Source organism: Odocoileus virginianus, unplaced genomic scaffold (assembly GCF_023699985.2).
Source record: "Odocoileus virginianus isolate 20LAN1187 ecotype Illinois unplaced genomic scaffold, Ovbor_1.2 Unplaced_Scaffold_1, whole genome shotgun sequence".
NCBI lineage: Eukaryota > Metazoa > Chordata > Mammalia > Artiodactyla > Cervidae > Odocoileus > Odocoileus virginianus.
The window spans coordinates 1,238,123-1,258,405 of NW_027224263.1; the positions used below are offsets into that span (position 1 = coordinate 1,238,123).

General features: G+C 40.8%; 1 protein-coding gene across 1 annotated transcript; it reads left to right on the forward strand.

Moving 5' to 3' along the window:
• The first annotated feature begins 19,029 nt into the window (after positions 1-19,029).
• On the forward strand, positions 19,030-19,613 carry LOC110142811 (nuclear cap-binding protein subunit 2-like). Its single transcript, XM_070462188.1, has one exon. The coding sequence runs from the start codon at positions 19,048-19,050 to the stop codon at positions 19,345-19,347; it is 300 nt and encodes a 99-aa protein (XP_070318289.1). The 5' UTR covers positions 19,030-19,047; the 3' UTR covers positions 19,348-19,613.
• The last annotated feature ends 670 nt before the right edge of the window (positions 19,614-20,283 follow it).

Genomic DNA, 20,283 nt, shown 5'->3' on the forward strand with positions numbered 1-20,283 from the left:
CTAGCTAGTGCAACTCTTAGTGTTTTTGCAGAACTTCATGGGTATTGTACCTCAGGTCTTCCCTCGTGGCTCAGATGGTAAACAATCTGCCTGCAATGCAGGAGACTTGGGTTTGATCCCTGGGTTAGGAAGATCCCCTGGAGGAGAGCATGGCTACCCATGCCAGTATTCTTGCCTGGAGAATTCCATGGACAGAGGAGCCTGGTAGGCTACAGTCCATGGGGTTGCAAAGAGTTGGACACGACTGAGTGACTAACACTTTCATTTTCATGGATATTGTAATAGGCATTTGTAAATGGTGGGCATCAGACATTGCTAGCTTGCTGCCCTATTAACCGAGAGTTCCCCTGTTTATTATATAATCAATATTCTTACTAAACACTTCAATGAGAAGGCACACAAGTCGTTTGCTTTTTCCATGGTTCTTTGTTATTAGCTTTCCACCTCTCTCCATCCTGGGGATCCTGTTTTCACTAGTCCTTTCATTTAACCCAATACAGTAGTCTTCTCCCTCTTCGTAAGGAAAAACTGTGTGGTACTTTCCTGAAGCTTTGATCTCCTCTTGAAAGAAGGTAAGGGCAGAAACTGAACCTGGAAGCTGGCTGTCAGGGTGTCGGGGTGAGGAAGATGGGGGCCCAGGATGATGTTTTCTGTCTTCTTCTCTGAACTGAGAATCCAGGCAAATTACAGACATCAAGGCAAAGGAGGGTAACCACCTTGCAGAGATAACTTGTAAACTTGTAAGCCTTCTATATTGTTTGTAGATCCCAAGCTTGATTAGGGGCCCCTAACTCAAGTGGGCCTTAGAAAGCATCACTATGAACAAAGCTAGTGGATGCGATGGAATTCCAGTTGAGCTATTTCAAATCCTGAAAGATGATGCTATCAAAGTGCTGCACTCAATATGCCAGCAAATCTGGAAAACTCAGCAGTGGCCACAGGACTGGAAAGGTCAGTTTTCATTCCAATCTGAAAGAAAGGCAATCCCAAAGAATGCTCAAACTACCACACAATTGCACTCATCTCACATGCTAGTAAAGTAATGCTCAAAATTCTCCAAGCCAGGCTTCAGTAATACGTGAACTGAGAACTTCCAGATGTTCAAGCTGGCTTTAGAAAAGGCAGAGGAACCAGAGATCAAATTGCCAATATCCGCTGGGTCATCAAAAAAGCAAGAGAGTTCCAGAAAAACATCTATTTCTGCTTTATTGGCTATGCCAAAGTCTTCGACTGTGTGGATCACAATAAACTGTTGGAAATTCTGAAAGAGATGGGAATACCAGACCACCTGACCTGCCTCTTGAGAAACCTGTATGCAGATCAGGAAGCAACAGTTAGAACAGGACATGGATCAACAGACTGGTTCCAAATAGGAAAAGGAGTACGTCAAGTATTGTCACCCTGCTTATTTAACTTATATGCAGAGAACATCATGAGAAATGCTGGGCTGGAAGAAGCACAAGCTGGAATCAAGATTGCCAGGAGAAATATCAATAACTTCAGATATGCAGATGACACCACCCTTATGGCACCCTTTCATCCTCTTGATGAAAGTGAAAGAGGAGAGTGGAAAAGTTGGCTTAAAGCTCAACATTCAGAAAACTAAGATCATGGCATCTGGTCCCATCACCTCATGGAAAATAGATGGGGAGACAGTGGAAACAGTGTCAGACTTTATTTTTGGGGGGCTCCAAAATCACTGCAGATGGTGACTGCAGCCATGAAATTAAAAGACGCTTACTCCTTGGAAGGAAAGTTATGACCAACCTAGATAGCATATTAAAAAGCAGAGACATTACTTTGCCAACAAAGATCTGTCTGGTCAAGGCTATGGTTTTTCCAGTGGTCATGTACGGATGTGAGAGTTGGACTATGAAGAAAGCTGAGCACCGAAAGATTAATGCTTTTGAACTGTGGTGTTGGAGAAGACTCTTGAGAGTCTCTTGGACTACAGGGAGATCCAACCAGTCCATCCTAAAGGAGATCAGTCCTGGGTGTTCAATGGAAGGACTGATGCTGAAGCTGAAACTCCAGTATTTTGGCCACCTCATGGGAAGAGGTGACTCATTGGAAAAGACCCTGATGCTGGGAGGGATTGGGGGCAGGAGGAGAAGGGGATGACAGAGGATGAGATGGCTGGATGGCATCACCAACTCGACAGGCATGAGTTTGAGTAAGCTCCGGGAGTTGGTGATGGACAGGGAGGCCTGGCGTGCTGCGATTCATGGGGTCGCAAAGAGTCAGACATGACTGAGCAACTGAACTGAACTGAACTGAACTTAATATAGTAGGAAAATGCTTTGTCTTGTTGTTGTTGTCTGTTAATATCCTTCCCAAGGTGAATCTCCCTTCCTGCACTAGCTTTTTAAATCTTGATGCTGTGCACTCAGATTGATCTATTTACCCTATTTTCCATTTCTTGGAGCATTCTCATTTACCTTTCAGCCACCTCTGGAATTCTGGACTCGATTTATCTAGCCCTTTGTCACTGCTCTATATGTTGATATTCAGGAAGCCTCCAACTTGTACACAGGCTAGGATCTCAAAGTTCACTCTGAAGTCAATTGTTTGGAAGGTGACATGCATTTTTTCCATAGGAGAAAAATATTGTTTTAAATGCTAGTTATATTTCCAGATCAGACCATAAAAGGCTTTTTTAAACATTAATGTGCTAGAACTGTGGGCCATTTGTGATGAAAAAGTAGAATATCTTCCTAATTCAGCAAAAACAGGAAAATAGTCCAAGGGAGTAAGAAATTCTTTAGTGTGACTGCTGTCTGGCACTGGAATCAAGGAGGTTGAACTAGATGAGGAAAATGGAGAATTCACTCCATTTTGGAGTCTCTCAAGGGGACTTTCGGGGACTTGGAAAGGCTACACTAGTTCTTTATTATTTCTAACTTCACTTCAAAACTGATGGCTTTCAGTAATAATGACTGCTATGTACTGAGCATCTACTGTGTGACAGACCTTGTGGTAGACAATTTCCATATTTCTCTTCATTTCACCCTCACAACAGCGTGCGTGGGTGCTAAGTCACTTCAGTCATGTCTGACTCTTTGTGACCCTATGGACTGTAGCCTGCCAGGCCCCTCTGTCCATGGGATTCTCCAGGCAAGAATACTGGAGTGGATTGCCATGCCCTCCTCCAGGGGATCTTCCTGACCCAGGGACTGAACCCAAATCTCTACATCTCCTGCTTTGACAGGCAGTTTCTTTACCACTAGCGCCACCCCCAGGTGGCCCCCTCACAACAGCACTATGGGGCAAATGCTATAATGACCTTTATTTTACAGATTAGGGAACTGAAGCTCAGAAAGGTCCATAAGCTTGATGAAGGTCATTCACACAGTATAATGGGAAACCGAGTCAGTGGTTTCCCACCACACAAACTCATGCTTTACAATATGTTACCTGGTCACTCTTTTCTTTTCCTTATCTGGGTATATCATGAGCGCTAAGGCTACCGGCCATAGAGTTGCTTGTTAGCTTACAATGTAAACAAGGATCAGAGAAATCAAGAGAGGTGGAAGGAGGGAGAAAATGAAGGTGGAAGGGAGAGAGTTTTGCTAGGCAAAAGTTCACCTAAGAAACCAGTGCTTCTCACTGTACTGTGCATACAAATCACCTGACACTTGTTAAAATGATTATTCACCAGGTCTGGGTTGGGGCCTGAGCTCCTGCATTCCTAACAAGCTCCCAGGTGATGATGCTACCCTTGGTCCATGGGCAACACTTTGAATTGCAAGGCCACACAGAGCCAATGATAAGCAAGCAAACATATTAAGCATCATTAATTCCTTGTTACTAATTTAATTGAGATCAGCTTCTATACTAAACAGTCACTTATTATTCTCTTTTCTCCTGTAGGCTGTCATAGGTCATTGTCTCTGCTTTGGATCTGCCTGTCTGTTTCAACTTATACTCAACTGCTTTTTAAAATACAAGTGTTAAAGACATATGAGCATCTTCTACTACTTGGAGCCCTAAGCAGCCTCAATCAAGCATTGCTTTCTTTTGGCCCAAGCCATATCTCTGGCCATGAGGTCCAGACCTCAGCAGCTACTCTCAGATTTCTCTCTCCTGCTAGGAACAGTCTTATAAGGGTGAGGCGTGTAACACTGCTGTCCCAGCTCTTTCTAATTTCCTTCCTCAGAGCTGCTGCGTTCATCTGGAGCAGGAAACAGCATGGCTATTTCTTCTGCATAGTTGAAATAATACCAGGCATTAATTTAAGGCAGCCATTGAAAAAGTTCTTTGCAGAGTACTCCTGCTAATTCCAAAAGACTAATAAAATTTGTTTCCTGGAAGATTATTTGATTTATCTTGCCACCTTCTCTCCCCCCTCCCCTTAGGATTTGACTGTGATCATTTTGAGCCATTCTTCAAGTTTTTCTTCTATTTTTAGATGCTCTGACTCATTCTTCCCCAATAGCAAGAGGCAGGGAGGGCCTTCTATTCCAGCCAAGCTCTACTTTATAAAGTAGGAAATAGTCTCTCACAATGTCTACAAATCAACTTGATGATCTGTGGTCCGAAATAACTCCACTGCTTTTCCATCTTCTCTCTCCCACTGTGGCCTTTCTGACTCCCTTCTCAGGTAGGTATTCATCCAGTCTTCACGTGAATATATTAGGTAGGGTCACATTTCATCATTGGATAAAAGAAAAAACATGCTTAAAAAAGATTTGCAGTCTTTTCCTTGTAACTTCTACCCATTAATCTTACTTTGACCATAGGGAGCAGAAATAACCCTTCAAATGTATCATGACGCTAACCATATCCTCCCGTAAAGGTTAACTATCTCTTTGCTAGACTAAATATGCTCAGTTGCTAATCAATTCACTATAGTTTGTAAACGCTTATGTTAAAATAAGGCACCTAGGAGTGGGTGTACTGCTCCATGTGTGGTTTGAACTGAGCTTAGTACATTAGGACTGTTCCTTCTTGTGATCTTCTAATGTGACTTTACTATTGTGTTGGCTTTTTTTTTCATTTATTTTTATTAGTGGGAGGCTAATTACTTTACAATATTGTAGTGGTTTCTGTCATACATTGACATGAATCAGCCATGGATTTACATGTATTCCCCATCCTGATCCCCCCTCCCACCTCCCTCTCTACCTGATCCCTCTGGGTCTTCCCAGTGCACCAGGCCCGAGCACTTGTCTCATGCATCCAACCTGGGCTGGTGATCTGTTTCACCATAGATAATATACATGTTTTGATGCTGTTCTCTCGAAACATCCCACCCTCGCCTTCTCCCACAGAGTCCAAAAGTCTGTTCTGTACATCTGTGTCTCTTTTCTGTTTTGCATGTAGGGTTATCATTACCATCTTTCTAAATTCCATATATATGTGTTAGTATACTGTAATGGTCTTTTACCTTTCTGGCTTACTTCACTCTGTATAATGGGCTCCAGTTTCATTCATCTCATTAGAACTGATTCAAATGAATTCTTTTTAATGGCTGAGTAATATTCCATGGTGTATATGTACCACAGCTTCCTCATCCATTTGTCTGCTGATGGGCATCTAGGTTGCTTCCATGTCCTGGCTATTATAAACAGTGCTGCAATGAACATTGGGGTGCACGTGTCTCTTTCAGATCTGGTTTCCTCAGTGTGTATGCCCAGAAGTGGGATTGCTGGGTCATATGGCAGTTCTATTTCCAGTTTTTTAAGAAATCTCCACACTGTTCTCCATAGTGGCTGTACTAGTTTGCATTCCCACCAACAGTGTAAGAGGGTTCCCTTTTCTCCACACACTCTCCAGCATTTATTGCTTGTAGACTTTTGGATAGCAGCCATCCTGACTGGCGTGTAATGGTACCTCATTGTGGTTTTGATTTGCATTTCTCTGATAATGAGTGATGTTGAGCATCTTTTCATGTGTTTGTTAGCCATCTGTATGTTTTCTTTGGAGAAATGTCTGTTTAGTTCCTTGGCACATTTTTTGATTGGGTCATTTATTTTTCCAGAATTGAGCTGCAGGAGTTGCTTGTATATTTTTGAGATTAATCCTTTGGGTGTTGCTTCGTTTGCTATTATTTTCTCCCAATCTGAGGGCTGTCTTTTCACCTTGCTTATAGTTTCCTTTGTTATGCAAAAGCTTTTAAGTTTCATTAGGTCCCATTTGTTTATTTTTGCTTTTATTTCCAATATTCTGGGAGGTGGGTCATAGAGGATCCTGCTGTGATTTATGTCAGAGAGTGTTTTGCCTATGTTCTCCTCTAGGAGTTTTATAGTTTCTGGTCTTAGATTTAGATCTTTAATCCATTTTGAGTTTATTTTTGTGGATGGTGTTAGAAAGTGTTCTAGTTTCATTTTTTTACAAGTGGTTGACCAGTTTTCCCAGCATCACTTGTTAAAGAGGTTGTCTTTTTTCCATTGTATATCTTTGCCTCCTTTGTCGAAGATAAGGTGTCCATAGGTCATGGATTTATCTCTGGGCTTTCTCTTTTGTTCCATTGATCTATATTTCTGTCTTTGTGCCAGTACCATACTGTCTTGATGACTCTGGCTTTGTAGTAGAGTCTGAAGTCAGGCAGGTTGATTCCTCCAGTTCCATTCTTCTTTCTCAAGATTACTTTGGTTATTCGAGGTTTTTTGTATTTCCATACAAATTGTGAAATTATTTGTTCTAGATCTGTGAAAAATACCGTTGGTAGCTTGATAGGGATTGCATTGAATCTATAGATTGCTTTGGGTAGTATAGCCATTTTGACAATATTGATTCTTCCAATCCATGAACACGGTCTGTTTCTCCATCTGTTTGTGTCCTCTTTGATTTCTTTCATCAGTGTTTTATAGTTTTCTGTGTATAGGTCTTTTGTTTCTTTAAGTAGATATACTCCTAAGTATTTTATTCTTTTTGTTGCAGTGGTGAATGATATTGTTTCCTTAATTTCTCTTTCTGTTTTCTCATTGTTAGTGTATAGGAATGCAAGGGATTTCTGTGTGTTAATTTTATATGCTGCAACTTTACTATATTCACTGATTAGCTCTAGTAATTTTCTGGTAGAGTCTTTAGGGTTTTCTATGTAGAGGATCATGTCATCTGCAAACAGTGAGAGTTTCACTTCTTTTCCTATCTGGATTCCTTTTACTTCTTTTTCTGCTCTGATTGCTGTGGCCAACACTTCCAAAACTATGTTGAATAGTAGTGGTGAGAGTGGACACCCTTGTCTTGTTCCTGATTTTAGGGGAAATGCTTTCAATTTTTCACCATTGAGGGTAATGCTTGCTGTGGGTTTGTCATATATAGCTTTTATTATGTTGAGGTATGTTCCTTCTATTCCTGCTTTCTGGAGAGTTTTAATCATAAATGGGTGTTGAATTTTGTCAAAGGCTTTCTCTGCATCTATTGAGATAATCATATGGTTTTTTTATCTTTCAATTTGTTAATGTGGTGTATTACATTGATTGATTTGTGGATATTAAAGAACCCTTGCATTCCTGGGATAAAGCCCACTTGGTCATGATGTATGATTTTTTTAATATGTTGTTGGATTCTGTTTGCTAGAATTTTGTTAAGGATTTTTGCATCTATGTTCATCAGTGATATTGGCCTGTAGTTTTCTTTTTTTGTGGCATCTTTGTCTGGTTTTGGAATTAGGGTGATGGCGGCCTCATAGAATGAGTTTGGAAGTTTGCCTTGTTCTGCAACTTTCTGGAAGAGTTTGAGTAAGATAGGTGTTAGCTCTTCTCTAAATTTTTGGTAGAATTCAGCTGTGAAGCCATCTGGTCTTGGGCTTTTGTTTGTTGGAAGATTTCTGATTACAGTTTCGATTCCCATGCTTGTGATGGGTCTGTTAAGATTTTCTATTTCTTTCTGGTTCAGTTTTGGAAAGTTACACTTTTCTAAGAATTTGTCTGTTTCTTTCAAGTTGTCCATTTTATTGGCATAGAGCTGCTGGTAGTAGTCTCTTGTGATCCTTTGTATTTCAGTGTTGTCTGTTGTGATCTCTCCATTTTCATTTCTAATTTTGTTAATTTGGTTCTTTTCCCTTTGTTTCTTAATGAGTCTTGCTAATGGTTTGTCAATTTTGTTTATTTTTTCAAAAAACCAGCTTTTAGCTTTGTTGATTTTTGCTATGGTCTCTTTTGTTTCTTTTGCATTTATTTCTGCCCTAATTTTTAAGATTTCTTTCCTTCTACTAACCCTGGGGTTCTTCATTTCTTCCTTCTCTAGTTGCTTTAGGTGTAGAGTTAGGTTATTTGTTTGACTTTTTTCTTGTTTCTTGAGGTAAGCCTGTAATGCTATGAACCTTCCCCTTAGCACTGCTTTTACAGTGTCCCATAGGTTTTGGATTGTTGTGTTTTCATTTTCATTCGTTTCTATGCATATTTTGATTTCTTTTTTGATTTCTTCTGTGATTTGTTGGTTATTCAGAAACGTGTTTTTTAGCCTCCATATGTTTGTATTTTTAATAATTTTTTTCCTGTCTAATCTTACTGCACTGTGGTCAGAAAAGATGACTGGAATGATTTCAATTTTTTTGAATTTACCAAGACTAGATTTTTGGCCCAGGATGTGATCTATTCTGGAGAAGGTTCCGTGTGCACTTGAGAAAAAGGTGAAGTTGATTGTTTTGGGGTGAAATGTCTTATAGATATCAATTAGATATAGCTGGTCCATTGTGTCATTTAAAGTTTGTGTTTCCTTGTTAATTTTCTGTTTAGTTGATCTATCCATAGTTGTGAGTGGGGTATTAAAGTCTCCCACTATTATTGTGTTACTATTAATTTCCTCTTTCATACTCATTAGCGTTTGCCTTACATATTGTGGTGCTCCTATGTTGGGTGCATATATATTTATAATTGTTATATCTTCTTCTTGGATTGATCCTTTGATCATTATGTAGTGTCCTTCTTTGTCTCTTGTTCACAGCCTTTATTTGAAAGTCTATTTTATCTGATATGAGTATTGTGACTCCTGCTTTCTTTTGTTCTCCGTTTGCGTGAAATATTTTTTTCCAGCCCTTCACTTTTAGTCTGTATGTGTCCCTTGTTTTGAGGTGGGTCTCTTGTAGACAGCATATATAGGGGTCTTGTTTTTGTATCCATTCAGCCAGTCTTTGTGTTTTGGTTGGGGCATTCAACCCATTTACATTTAAGGTAATTATTGATAGGTATGGTCCCGTTGCCTTTTTTTTTTGTTGTTTTGGGTTCACGTTTATACAACCTTTCTGTGTTTCCTGTCTAGAGAAGATCCTTTAGCATTTGTTGAAGAGCTGGTTTGGTGGTGCTGAATTCTCTCAGCTTTTCTCCTTCATATCTGAATGAGATCCTTGCTGGGTACAGTAATCTAGGTTGTAGGTTATTCTCTTTCATTACTTTAAGTATGTCCTGCCATTCCCTTCTGGCCTGGAGGGTTTCTATTGAAAGATCAGCTGTTATCCTTATGGGAATCCCTTTGTGTGTTATTTGTTGTTTCTCCCTTGCTGCTTTTAATATTTGTTCTTTGTGTTTGATCTTTGTTAATTTGATTAATATGTGTCTTGGGGTGTTTCGCCTTGGGTTTATCTTGTTTGGGACTCTCTGGGTTACTTGGACTTGAGTGGCTATTTCCTTCCCCATTTAAGGGAAGTTTTCAGCAATTATCTCCTCGAGTATTTTCTCATGGCCTTTCTTTTTGTCTTCTTCTTCTGGGACTCCTATGATTCGAATGTTGGGGTGTTTCACATTGTCCCAGAGGTCCCTGAGGTTGTCCTCATTTCTTTTGATTCTTTTTTCTTTTTTCCTCTCTGCTTCATTTATTTCCACCATTTTATCTTCTACCTCACTTATCCTATCTTCTGTCTCCGTTATTCTACTCTTGGTTCCCTCCAGAGTGTTTTTGATCTCATTTATTGCATTTTTCATTTTTAATTGACTCTTTTTTTATTTCTTCTAGGTCCTTATTAAACATTTCTTGCATCATCTCAATCTTTGTCTCCAGGCTATTTATCTGTAACTCCATTTTGTTTTCAAGATTTTGGATCATTTTTATTATCATTATTCTAAATTCTTTTTCAGGTAGATTCCCTATCTCCTCCTCTTTTGTTTGACTTGGTGGGCATTTTTCATGTTCCTTTACCTGTTGGGTATTTCTCTGCCTTTTCATCTTATTTAGATTGCTGTGTCTGGAGTGGGCTTTCTGTATTCTGGAGGTCTGTGGTTCCTTTTTATTGTGGAGGTTTCACCCAGTGGGTGGGGTTGGACGATTGGCTTGTCAAGGTTTCCTGGTTAGGGAAGCTTGCATCGGTGTTCTGGTGCGTGGAACTGGATTTCTTCTCTCTGGAGTGCAATGGAGTGTCCAGTAATGAGTTTTGAGATGGGTCTATGTGTTAGGTGTGACTTTGGGCAGCCTGTATGTTGACGCTCAGGGCTATGTTCCTGCATTGCTGGAGAATTTGTGTGGTATGTCTTGCTCTGAAACTTATTGGCTCTTGGGTGGTGGTTGGTTTCAATGTAGGTATGGAGACTTTTGGACGTTCTCTTATTACTTAATGTTCCCTGTAGTCAGGAGTTTTCTGGTGTTCTTAGGTTTTGGGCTTAAGTCTCCTGCCTCTGGATTTCAGTTTTATTCTTCCAGTAGTCTCAAGACTTCTCCAACTATACAGCACTGATAATAAAACTTCTAGGTTAATGGTGAAAAGATTCTCCATGAGGGACACCCAGAGAGGTTCACAGAGTTACATGAAAAAGAGGAGAGGGAGGAGGGAGATAGAGATGAGCAGGAGGAGAAAAAGGGGGACTCAAGAGGAGAGAGACAGATCTACGCAGTTGTCTGTTCCCAGAGTGTTCTCCGTAGCCCAGACACCCACAAAGATTCACAGAATTGGATTGGGAAGAGAAGGGGAAAGGAGGAAATAGAGGTGTTCTGAGGTAGAAAATGGAGAGTCAAAAGTGGGAGAGAGTAATCAACACACTCCTGAATAAAAATGGGAACTGAATATTGGATTCTTAAATGTCCAAAATTTATATCACATACTGAAAAACAAAGATTAAAAATCTAGAGTAGAGGTTAGACTCTTAAAAATACAATATTAAAAACAAAAACAAAAAAACACAAAAAATTTTAGAAATATATATGAAGTTCGGTTTAAAAATAGGGCTTCTCTTTTTTTTTTGCAAGGTTATAGTGAAATGAAAATGAAAATTAAGGAGTAGTAGAGGAGTAATAGAGGACTTTAAAAGAAAATAAGAGAAAAAAAAAGAAAAAAAAAACAAAAAAAATTTTTTTTCCTAATTAAAAAAATCATAAAAATCTATGAAAATGAAAGTTAAGGAGTAATGGGGGAGTAATAGGGAATTTTAAAAGAAAATAAAAGAGAAAAAATAAAAAAGAAAAGAAAAAAAAAAATTTTTTTAATTAAAAAAAAAAAAGGTAAAAATATATCTAGGAATTTCTCTGGAGCTGTTGTGGTCAGTGTGGGTTCGGTTCAGTTTCAGATAGCTCCTCGTTCCAGCTTACACTTCTCGATATCTATAGGCCCCTTCCAGTGTAGTCGGTGTTACCTACAGGGATTTTAATCTGTTGCACTGGTCCCTTCTGAAGCGGTTCCCTTTGTTTATTTGGCTTCTGTTTGCCGGTCTCTTCAGTGTCTAATTTCCGCCCTGACACAGGCGGGTGGAGGTGGTCTCTTGTTCAGGTTCGCTAGTTCAGTCCTGCTGCGGGGAGGGAGGGGCGCTGCAGGCAGATATCACTGTGTGTGGGGAGCACTCACAGAGTTCTGGCCACACTGGGTTTGCCCCGCTCACGGGTGTGTGCTCTCCCCGTCTATGCTGCTCAGGCTCCCGGCTGCTCTATATGGAGCGTGCCCTGTGTTGCGTGCGGTTCCAGTTTTCGGGTATTCCACAAAAGCGCGGACTCGGTTGCGCCTGCGTTTTGTGCCTTCCCCGGCCCGAGCAGCTCAGGCAGCCAGGAGCTTGAGGCACACTCTCCCCGGGTGCAGTGCACCTTCTCCCCTCCGTGGTCCCAGCCTCAGTTTCCGCCTGTTTAGCCGCGACCCTCCCGGCGGATGTCGACCATCCAGAATCTCAGGAAGTCTTTGGTTAGAAACTGGAGGCCTGTTTGCAGTGTGGTAGGGGATGCCGTCTCTGGGGCCGAGTTTGCCCCTTTCCCCTCCCCCCTGCCTCCTGCCTCCGGCGGGGATGGGCCGGTCCGCAGCCGGCTAGCTCCTCTGGACTTGCTCGGTCCCTTTGTTCTGTGAACGGCCGGCAGTGTGTTCAGGCCGGTTAATTTTCTCTCTCTTGCTATCCCACAGTTTAAGTTGCTATCTCACAAAAGCTCCCTCCGATTGCCCTCAGGGCACTCAGGCCCGGTCCTTACCCTAAGCAATGCCGCCCGCTCCTCTCTGTTCCGCCCCCACTTGCTGGTGGCGGATGCGGGCGTCTGGGGTACTTTTCTGCTGGGAGTTGCTTTTAGGCACGTAATCTGTGGGTTTTATTTATTTTTCCTCCCAGTTAGGTTGCCCTCCGAGATTCAAAAACTTCCCCCAGACCCGCCAGTGCGAGGGTTTCCTGGTGTTTGGAAACTTCCTCTATTAAGACTCCCTTCCCGGGACGGGTCTCCGTCCCTAGCTCTTTTGTCTCTCTTTTTATCTTTTATATTTTGTCCTACCTCCTTTCGAAGACAATGGGCTGCTTTTCTGGGCGCCTGATGTCCTCAGCTAGCGATCAGAAGTTGTTTTGTGAAGTTTGCTCAGCGTTCAGTTGTTCTTTTGATGAATTTGTAGGGGAGAAAGTGGTCTCCCTGTCCTATTCCTCCGCCATCTTGGCTCCTCCCCTGTGTTGGCTTTAAAAAGTCACTTCTTCACATTTGTTGAGCACCTCCTTTGGGTCAGATACTTGATATCTACTAAGCAACTTGTCTAGAGTTTCAGTGGTAGAGGTTCTCTGTTCTCTCTTACTCCATGGGTCCAGGAGATGGTATAGCTACCTTCTTCCCAGCCTTCTTCCTCATATCCACTGCCCTCCAGGTCTCTCACTTATTGAGGATCTCGGCATCTCACTTATAGTCTCCCCAACTCTGGCCCTTATCCTGAGTGACTTTAATGTCCTTGTAAATGACCCATGTCCAAGTTTCATCCTTTCAATTTCCTGCCCTCACCCCACTCTGCCACAGAGTTGCATCCCTACATGTCCTACCTCCTTTCTTCTTACTTTGCAGGAACTGCTTATGATTTGGAGCCTATTCTCTCCCACTTCTTGACCTCTCTTCTTCAGTTATCACCTCACTCATCTGTATCTTCAACCTTTCTTTGTCTTTTTACTGGCTGTTTCCCCATCAGCATTTAGATATGTATGACTTTCTCCTATTACAAAAGAAACAGACATGGACCTGGACATTATCATACTAAGTGAAGGAAGTCAGAGAGAGAAAGACAAAAATATAAGATATCACAAATATATGGAATCTAAAGAATTGATACAAACGAATTATTTACAAAACAGAAACAGACTCACAGACATTGAAAACAAACTTATGGTTACCAAAAGGGAAAGGAGGAGGGAGGGATAAACTAAGAGTTTGGATTGATAGATACAAACTACTATATAGAGAATAGATAAGCAACAAGATCCTACTGTATAGTGCAGAGAACTATAGTCAATATCTTGTAATAAACTATAATGAAAAGAATCTTAAAAATATACATATATATATGCATGTATACATTCATATGGGTTTCTCTGGTGGCTCAGACAGTAAAGAATCCACCTGCAATGCAGGAGACCTAGGTTCAATCCCTGGGTTGGGAAGATCCCCTGGAGGAGGGCATGGCAACCCACTCCAGTATTCTTGCCTGGAGAATACCATGGACAGAGGAGCCTGGTGGGCTACAGTCCATGGGGTCTCAAAGAGTTGGACATGACTGAGCAACCAACACAACAACAACAATACATACATGTATATACATACATACATACATATATATATATACACATATATATGTCAGTATGCATGTATATGTATGTGTATATATATATATATATATATATATATATATATATCTCTGAATCATGTTGTTGTATACCAGAAACTAATACAACATTGTAAATCAATTATACTTCAATTTTTTAAAAAAGAAGCAAACTCTCCTTTGGCTCTATCTTTAACTGGTGCTCACCCTATTTCTTTCCACCCACTATCACAGTTGCCTTTCACAAGAATAGTCTACACTCATTATCTCCATTTCCTTACCTCCCATTCAAAAGCCAGCCCTGCCTCTCTCCACATCCCACCTCCCACCTCACCCCACCCCCAGTCTGGCTTTTCTGATCCCAGAACACCATGGTTACTGCTCTTGTTAAGGAAACTAATGATATCCTGATTGCCAAATCCAATGAACAATTTTAAGTCTTTGTTTTAACAGAACTCTGTTTTACTGGACATCTTGCTGCTGCATTTAATATCTAACTCTCATTCCATTTCTGTCCTCATACCTCTCTTGAAAGTGTCTACTCCTTGGCTTTGGTGATGCTGCTCCTCTCCTGATTCTCCTCATTCTTCTCTAGTTACTCCTTTATATGCTTCTTTGTGGACTCTACCTCTGCCACCCTTTAAAGGCTGGTCTTTCCCAGGATTTTTCTGATTCCATACCTTTCCCCAAACTGTGGAAAATTCTTCAAGAGATGGGAATACCACACCACCTGAGAAATCTGTATGCAGGTCAAGAAGCAACAGTTAGAACTGGACATGGAACAACAGACTGGTTCCAAATTGGGAAAGGAGTACGTCAAGGCTGTATATTGTCACCCTGTTTATTTAACTTATATGCAGAATACATCATGTGAAATGCCCAGCTGGATGAAGCACAAGCTGGAATCAAGATTGCCAGGAGAAATATCAATAACCTCAGATATGCAGATGACACCACCCTTATGGCAGAAAGCGAAGAAGAACTAAAGAGCCTCTTGATGAAAGTGAAAGAAGAGAGTGGAAAAGTTGGCTTAAAACTCAACATTCAGAAAACTAAGATCATGGCATCTGGTCCCATCACTTCATGGGAAATAGATGGGGAAACAGTGGAAACAGTGGCAGACTTTATTTTCTTGGACTCCAAAATCACTGCAGATGGTGACTGCAGCCATGAAATTAAAAGACGCTTGCTCCTTGGAAGAAAAGCTATGACCAACCTAGACAGCATATTAAAAAGCAGAGACATTACTTTACCAACAAAGGTCCATCTAGTCAAAGCTATGGTTTTTCCAGTAGTCACATATGGATGTGAGAGTTGGACTATAAAGAAAGCTGAGCGCCAAAGAATTGATACTTTTGAACTATGGTGTTGGAGAAGACTCTTGAGAGTCCCTGGACTGCAAGGAGATCCAACCAGTCAATCCTAAAGGAGATCAGTCTTGAATATTCATTGGAAGGACTGATACTGAAGCTGAAACTCCAAAACTTTGGCCACCTGATGTGAAGAACTTACTCATAGGAAAAAACCCTAATGCTAGAAAAGATTGAAGGCAGGAGGAGAAGGGCATGACAGAGGATGAGATGGTTGGATGACATTACTGACTCAATGGACATGAGTTTGAGCAAGCTCCGGAAGTTGGTGATGGACAGGGAAGCCTGGTGTACTGCAGTCCATGGGGTCGCAAAGAGTCAGACATGACTGAGCAACTGAACTGAACAGTGTTTTAAGGACTATGAAAAATGAAAATGAAAGTCGCTCAGTCGTATCCAACTCTTTACAACCCCATGAACTGTAGCCTGCCAGACTCCTCTGTCCATGTGATTCTCCAGGCAAGAATACTGGAGTGGATAGCCATTCCCTCCTCCAAGGGATCTTCCTGACCCAGGGATCAAACCTGGATCTCCTATGTCTCTGGCATTGGCAGGCAGATTCCTTACTGTCTGCGCCACCACTGATAGGTGTTTCCCCCCTGTGACATTGTCACAGTACTTGCTTCAAGGTACATGTTTTGATCCCCAGTTTATAGATGAGGAAACTGAAATCACTACGGTTAACTACTTTCCTGAGGGTCACATTGACAATAAGTGGTGAAGTTTAGGTTTGAACTGAGGTCTTTTGACTTCAAAATTTATGCTTGATTCATAACACTACAAGAGTCAGACTGAAATCACGAGATGCAGGTTTAATCCCTGGGTCACGAAGATCCCCTATAGAAGGAAATGGCAGCCCATTCCCCATTCCAGTATTCTTGCCTGGAAAATTCCATGGACAGAGGAGCCTGGCAGGCTATAGTCCATGGGGTTGCAAAGAGTAGGACAGGACTGAGCAACTAACACTTTCACTGTTTTTTCTACTTTTCACAACACTACACTGGTTAAAAGGGGTGCCTCCACTGCTGACTGCCAGGCAAGGTATTCTCCAAGGTTGACTTGAATTCTTAGTGCTAGTACCTAGTGCTTACTGTTCCCCAAGGCAGCCATCTTTGGACATCCATATTCTGACCATTTTAAAAGCTCTTGTTTGTAGGAAGCCAAAATTATAAATGAGCTGAACAAGACACAGCCAAGAATAGAGCTTTTTGGCTCACTCCTACAACTTCCCTTCATGTGTGATACCAAATCATTCATTTGTTCAACTAGTTACAGGCTCATCGCAACAAATAGCTGGGGCACCCAGCCTGTATTTGGCTATCTCATCAACAAGGAAAATATGGGAAACTTTGCTTAACGCCTGGATGGATTGCAATCCACTATATATATCACATTCTCTGATCGGCCAATCTAGTAAAGAGATCAAAAAAAAAAAAAAAAAAAAAGGAAATGAAGTCTGGGAGGGATATTTGTTTTTAAAAGGGGCAATTTGTCAATGACTCAAAGTAATGATTTTCCAGCAGAAAGTTCCCAGACTTTCAAACGTAACTGAAAGGCTGTCAGGAAGAAGATTTGGGGGCAGTGGGCTTCCTACTGCTCTTCAAATGACATCTAAATAAGCAGGGTCCCCCATTTTCATTGCTTTGAATGGTACAGCACTGTTGTTTGCACCTGGTTTTATTTAGGCTCCCATTTCAGTTTTCCATGCTTTTATTTTTCTTTGAGTTCTACACTTGCACATGTTTCTTCTGTCTGGCTTGTTCCCTAAATTTCTACATTCTCCCCTCCCCCAAAACACACATACACACATGCACACACCCTCCTTGTCCTTTGAGAATCAGTGTACCCAGCCTTCCCTCTGGACACCCTCTCTGGTGCCTCCAAACTGAATAACTGTTCCTCTTCTTGTGTGATGTAGTGGAAAGTGCACACAATGTCTATCACAAAGTTGATGCCCAATAAACGTTAGTTTCATTCTCTCTTTCCCCATGTATATCATTAAAACAGTATGGATCACGCCATATTGTATTCTCTTGTTTACTTGCCCCCTGCATCAGTCAATTCTGAACTCATGCGTTCTTTCATTCAAGAGGTATTTATTGCATGTTTACTGTGTGTGCAAGTCATTGTTCATGCTAGGTGCTGGGGATACAATAATTTCTGAAAATCATACTTACACTGTCTTTTTCATTTTTGCATTCATAGCACTTTGCATAGTGCCTGGCAAATAAAGATTGCTCATTGCAGGTTTTGTAAGAGAATGTATTTCCTCAGAAGAGTTTCTCCAAGTGTGGTCCTTAGACCACTTGCATCTAGGTCACTGAAGGGCTCAGGTTACATGTTAAATGTCAGTTCTTGTTCTAGATCTACTGTGTCAGAATCTCTTAAGGGTGGACTTCAGGAAGCTGCATTTCAGTCTAGTTTGCAGATATTTCTTTCCCACTAAAATTTGGGAACCACTGCAAAATAGGAGTCAGGGGAGGGGGGAGAACTAATGCATATTTTTGAAAAGTATAGCTAAAACCAGTTGAATCATGTTTAATGCCTCTGACTACAGTAAGAACATTTTGTAAAGGGGGAAAAAGGCATTTGTTAAAATTATCTGGGAAGGGTTTTTAAATAGACTTGGAATATTCAATTAATTATATTAAAGTTCTAAAGTCTAAGATAATAAGTGGAATTATTGCTAATAAAATCTAATCTTAATTTAGATCAAAGTTTGTGATGCCAGAGAGTTTTCATTTTTATATAACTACTTGTATATTGAGGGCTTTCCTGATAGCTCAGTTGGTAAAGAATCCACCTGCAATGCAAGAGACCTGGGTTTGATCCCTGGGTTGGGAAGATCCCCTGGAAAAGGGAAAGGCTACCCACTCCAGTATTCTGGCCTGGAGAATTCCATGAACTGTACAGTTCATGGGGTCTCAAAGAGTCAGACACAACTGAGTGACTTTCACTTTCCCTTTTCACTTCACTTGTATACTTAACAATATAGAGAGATTTTGCCTAATTTAACAGTATAATATAGTGATTGCCATACTACAGGCCCAAATCACAAATTTGTTATTTTAAATTATGAGAGTATGTCACAACTATATTGGTACTTTGGCCCTTGGTTAGGTATGTTTTATCTGATGCCTAGTCCTTGATCAGAAGTGGTGGTAATGCTCATTCTCCATGAAAATTTGATTCATTTTACCATTTTATGCTGTATTTTCCCAGAGGGTACTGTTATTAAGCGTGTTCTTTGGTAATAGATGAGGTATGTACAACATCTGAGTCAACCTAAGGCAGCATAACTTCCCTTTCAGGAAGACTTGCAAAACTGGATTTTATGACCATGTTCCTGGGGCTTGGAACTTAGCATTTTTGGTTTGCCTTGATGTGATTTTCACAGTCAAGAGCTGAGGTTGTCTATGCCTCGATGCAAACCTCAAATACACACAAGTTTGTATTTCAGTTTCCCTCCTTGTAACTTTACTTTCTTTAAAATGTAATTTAGGGCTTCTTTGGCGGTGTCACTACTGCTAAGCTGGATCCTCACGGTGCCCACATGGCGCCACATCCAATGACCTAAGCATTCTGTGCAATGACTCCTCCCTGGAGCTGAGCGAGTACTGGGACCAGAAGTTTAGTGGTGACAACAATGAGCAAGAAAGATTACTGATGGAAAGCTCCACACTTTATGTGGGGAATCTTTCCTTTTATACAACCAAAGAGCAAATATATGAGCTCTTTAGTAGATGTGGTGACATCAAGAATGTTTATATGGGCCTGGATAAAATAAAGAAAATGGCCTGTGGTTTCTGTTTCATAGAATACTTTAACAGAAATGAGGCTGAAAATGCCATGCAATTCCTAAATGGCACCAGCCTAGATGACTGTATTATCTGCACAGATTGGGGTCTAGGCTTTAGAGAGGGCAGACAATACGGCTGTGGTCGATCTGTTAAGAGGGGCCAGTTAAGAGATGAGTTTCATGAAGACTTCAATGTTGATAGAGGAGGTTTTGGAAAACAGGCTCAGGTCCCTGGTAGGAGAGGAATTCACTCAAAAAGTCTTTGTTAAAGAACAATGCCAGGCCAGCAAATAGCCCATTTCATAACAAATTTAAATTACTTTATTTGCTGGGCAGAAGCCTTATTGATGTATTTTTTCTCTCTGAAATGATATTAAATGGTGCAAACAAAAATAGTCTCTTGTTCTTATCTTAATTTTGAGACTTGTTGTCAGGTTACCAGTTTGATCATCAGGTGGTCAAATGTGAAATGTCCTTCAGGAATTAACTATGTGAGATATGACTCGTGAAAAGTACAACTTCCCATTCAGGAAGATTTCAGCTGGATTTTATGACCATGTTCCCAGAACCTGAAATGATCATTTTATAGACTTTGCATAAAATAAAGTAAAATAATTGGAAACAACTTAAAAAGTCATTAAAGGAATGTAAGCACATTATTATAAAGTATTTAAAAAATCCAGAAGAGACTATAAGGGAAGCAAAAATCCCCCTGCCCCGCCTCTTCGTATCCTAGGCCTATTCCCTGGGTGATAACTTTCAATTATTTTAGCAGCTTGTTTTGGTATCTTATGGCAGAAAGTGAAAAAGAACTAAAGAGCCTCTTGATGAAAGTGAAAGAGGAGAGTGAAAAAGTTGGCTTGAAACTCAACATTCAGAAAACTAAGATCATGGCATCCAGTCCCATCACTTCATGGCAAATAGATGGGGAAACAATGGAAACAGTGACAGACTTTATTTTCTTGGACTCCCAAAATCACTGCAGATGGTGACTGCAGCCATGAAATTAAAAGACGCTTGCTCCTTGGAAGAAAAGCTATGACTAACCTAGACAGCATATTAAAAAGCAGAGACATTACTTTACCAACAAAGGTCCATCTAGTCAAAGCTATGGTTTTTCCAGTAGTCATGTATGAATGTGAGAATTGGACTATAAAGAAAGCTGAGCACCAAAGAATTGATGCTTTTGAACTGTGGTGTTGAAG

Bases quoted from the DNA above. Each gene is read 5' to 3' on its own strand.
- LOC110142811 (XM_070462188.1), top strand. From the start codon at position 19,048: ATGGGCCTGGATAAAATAAAGAAAATGGCCTGTGGTTTCTGTTTCATA.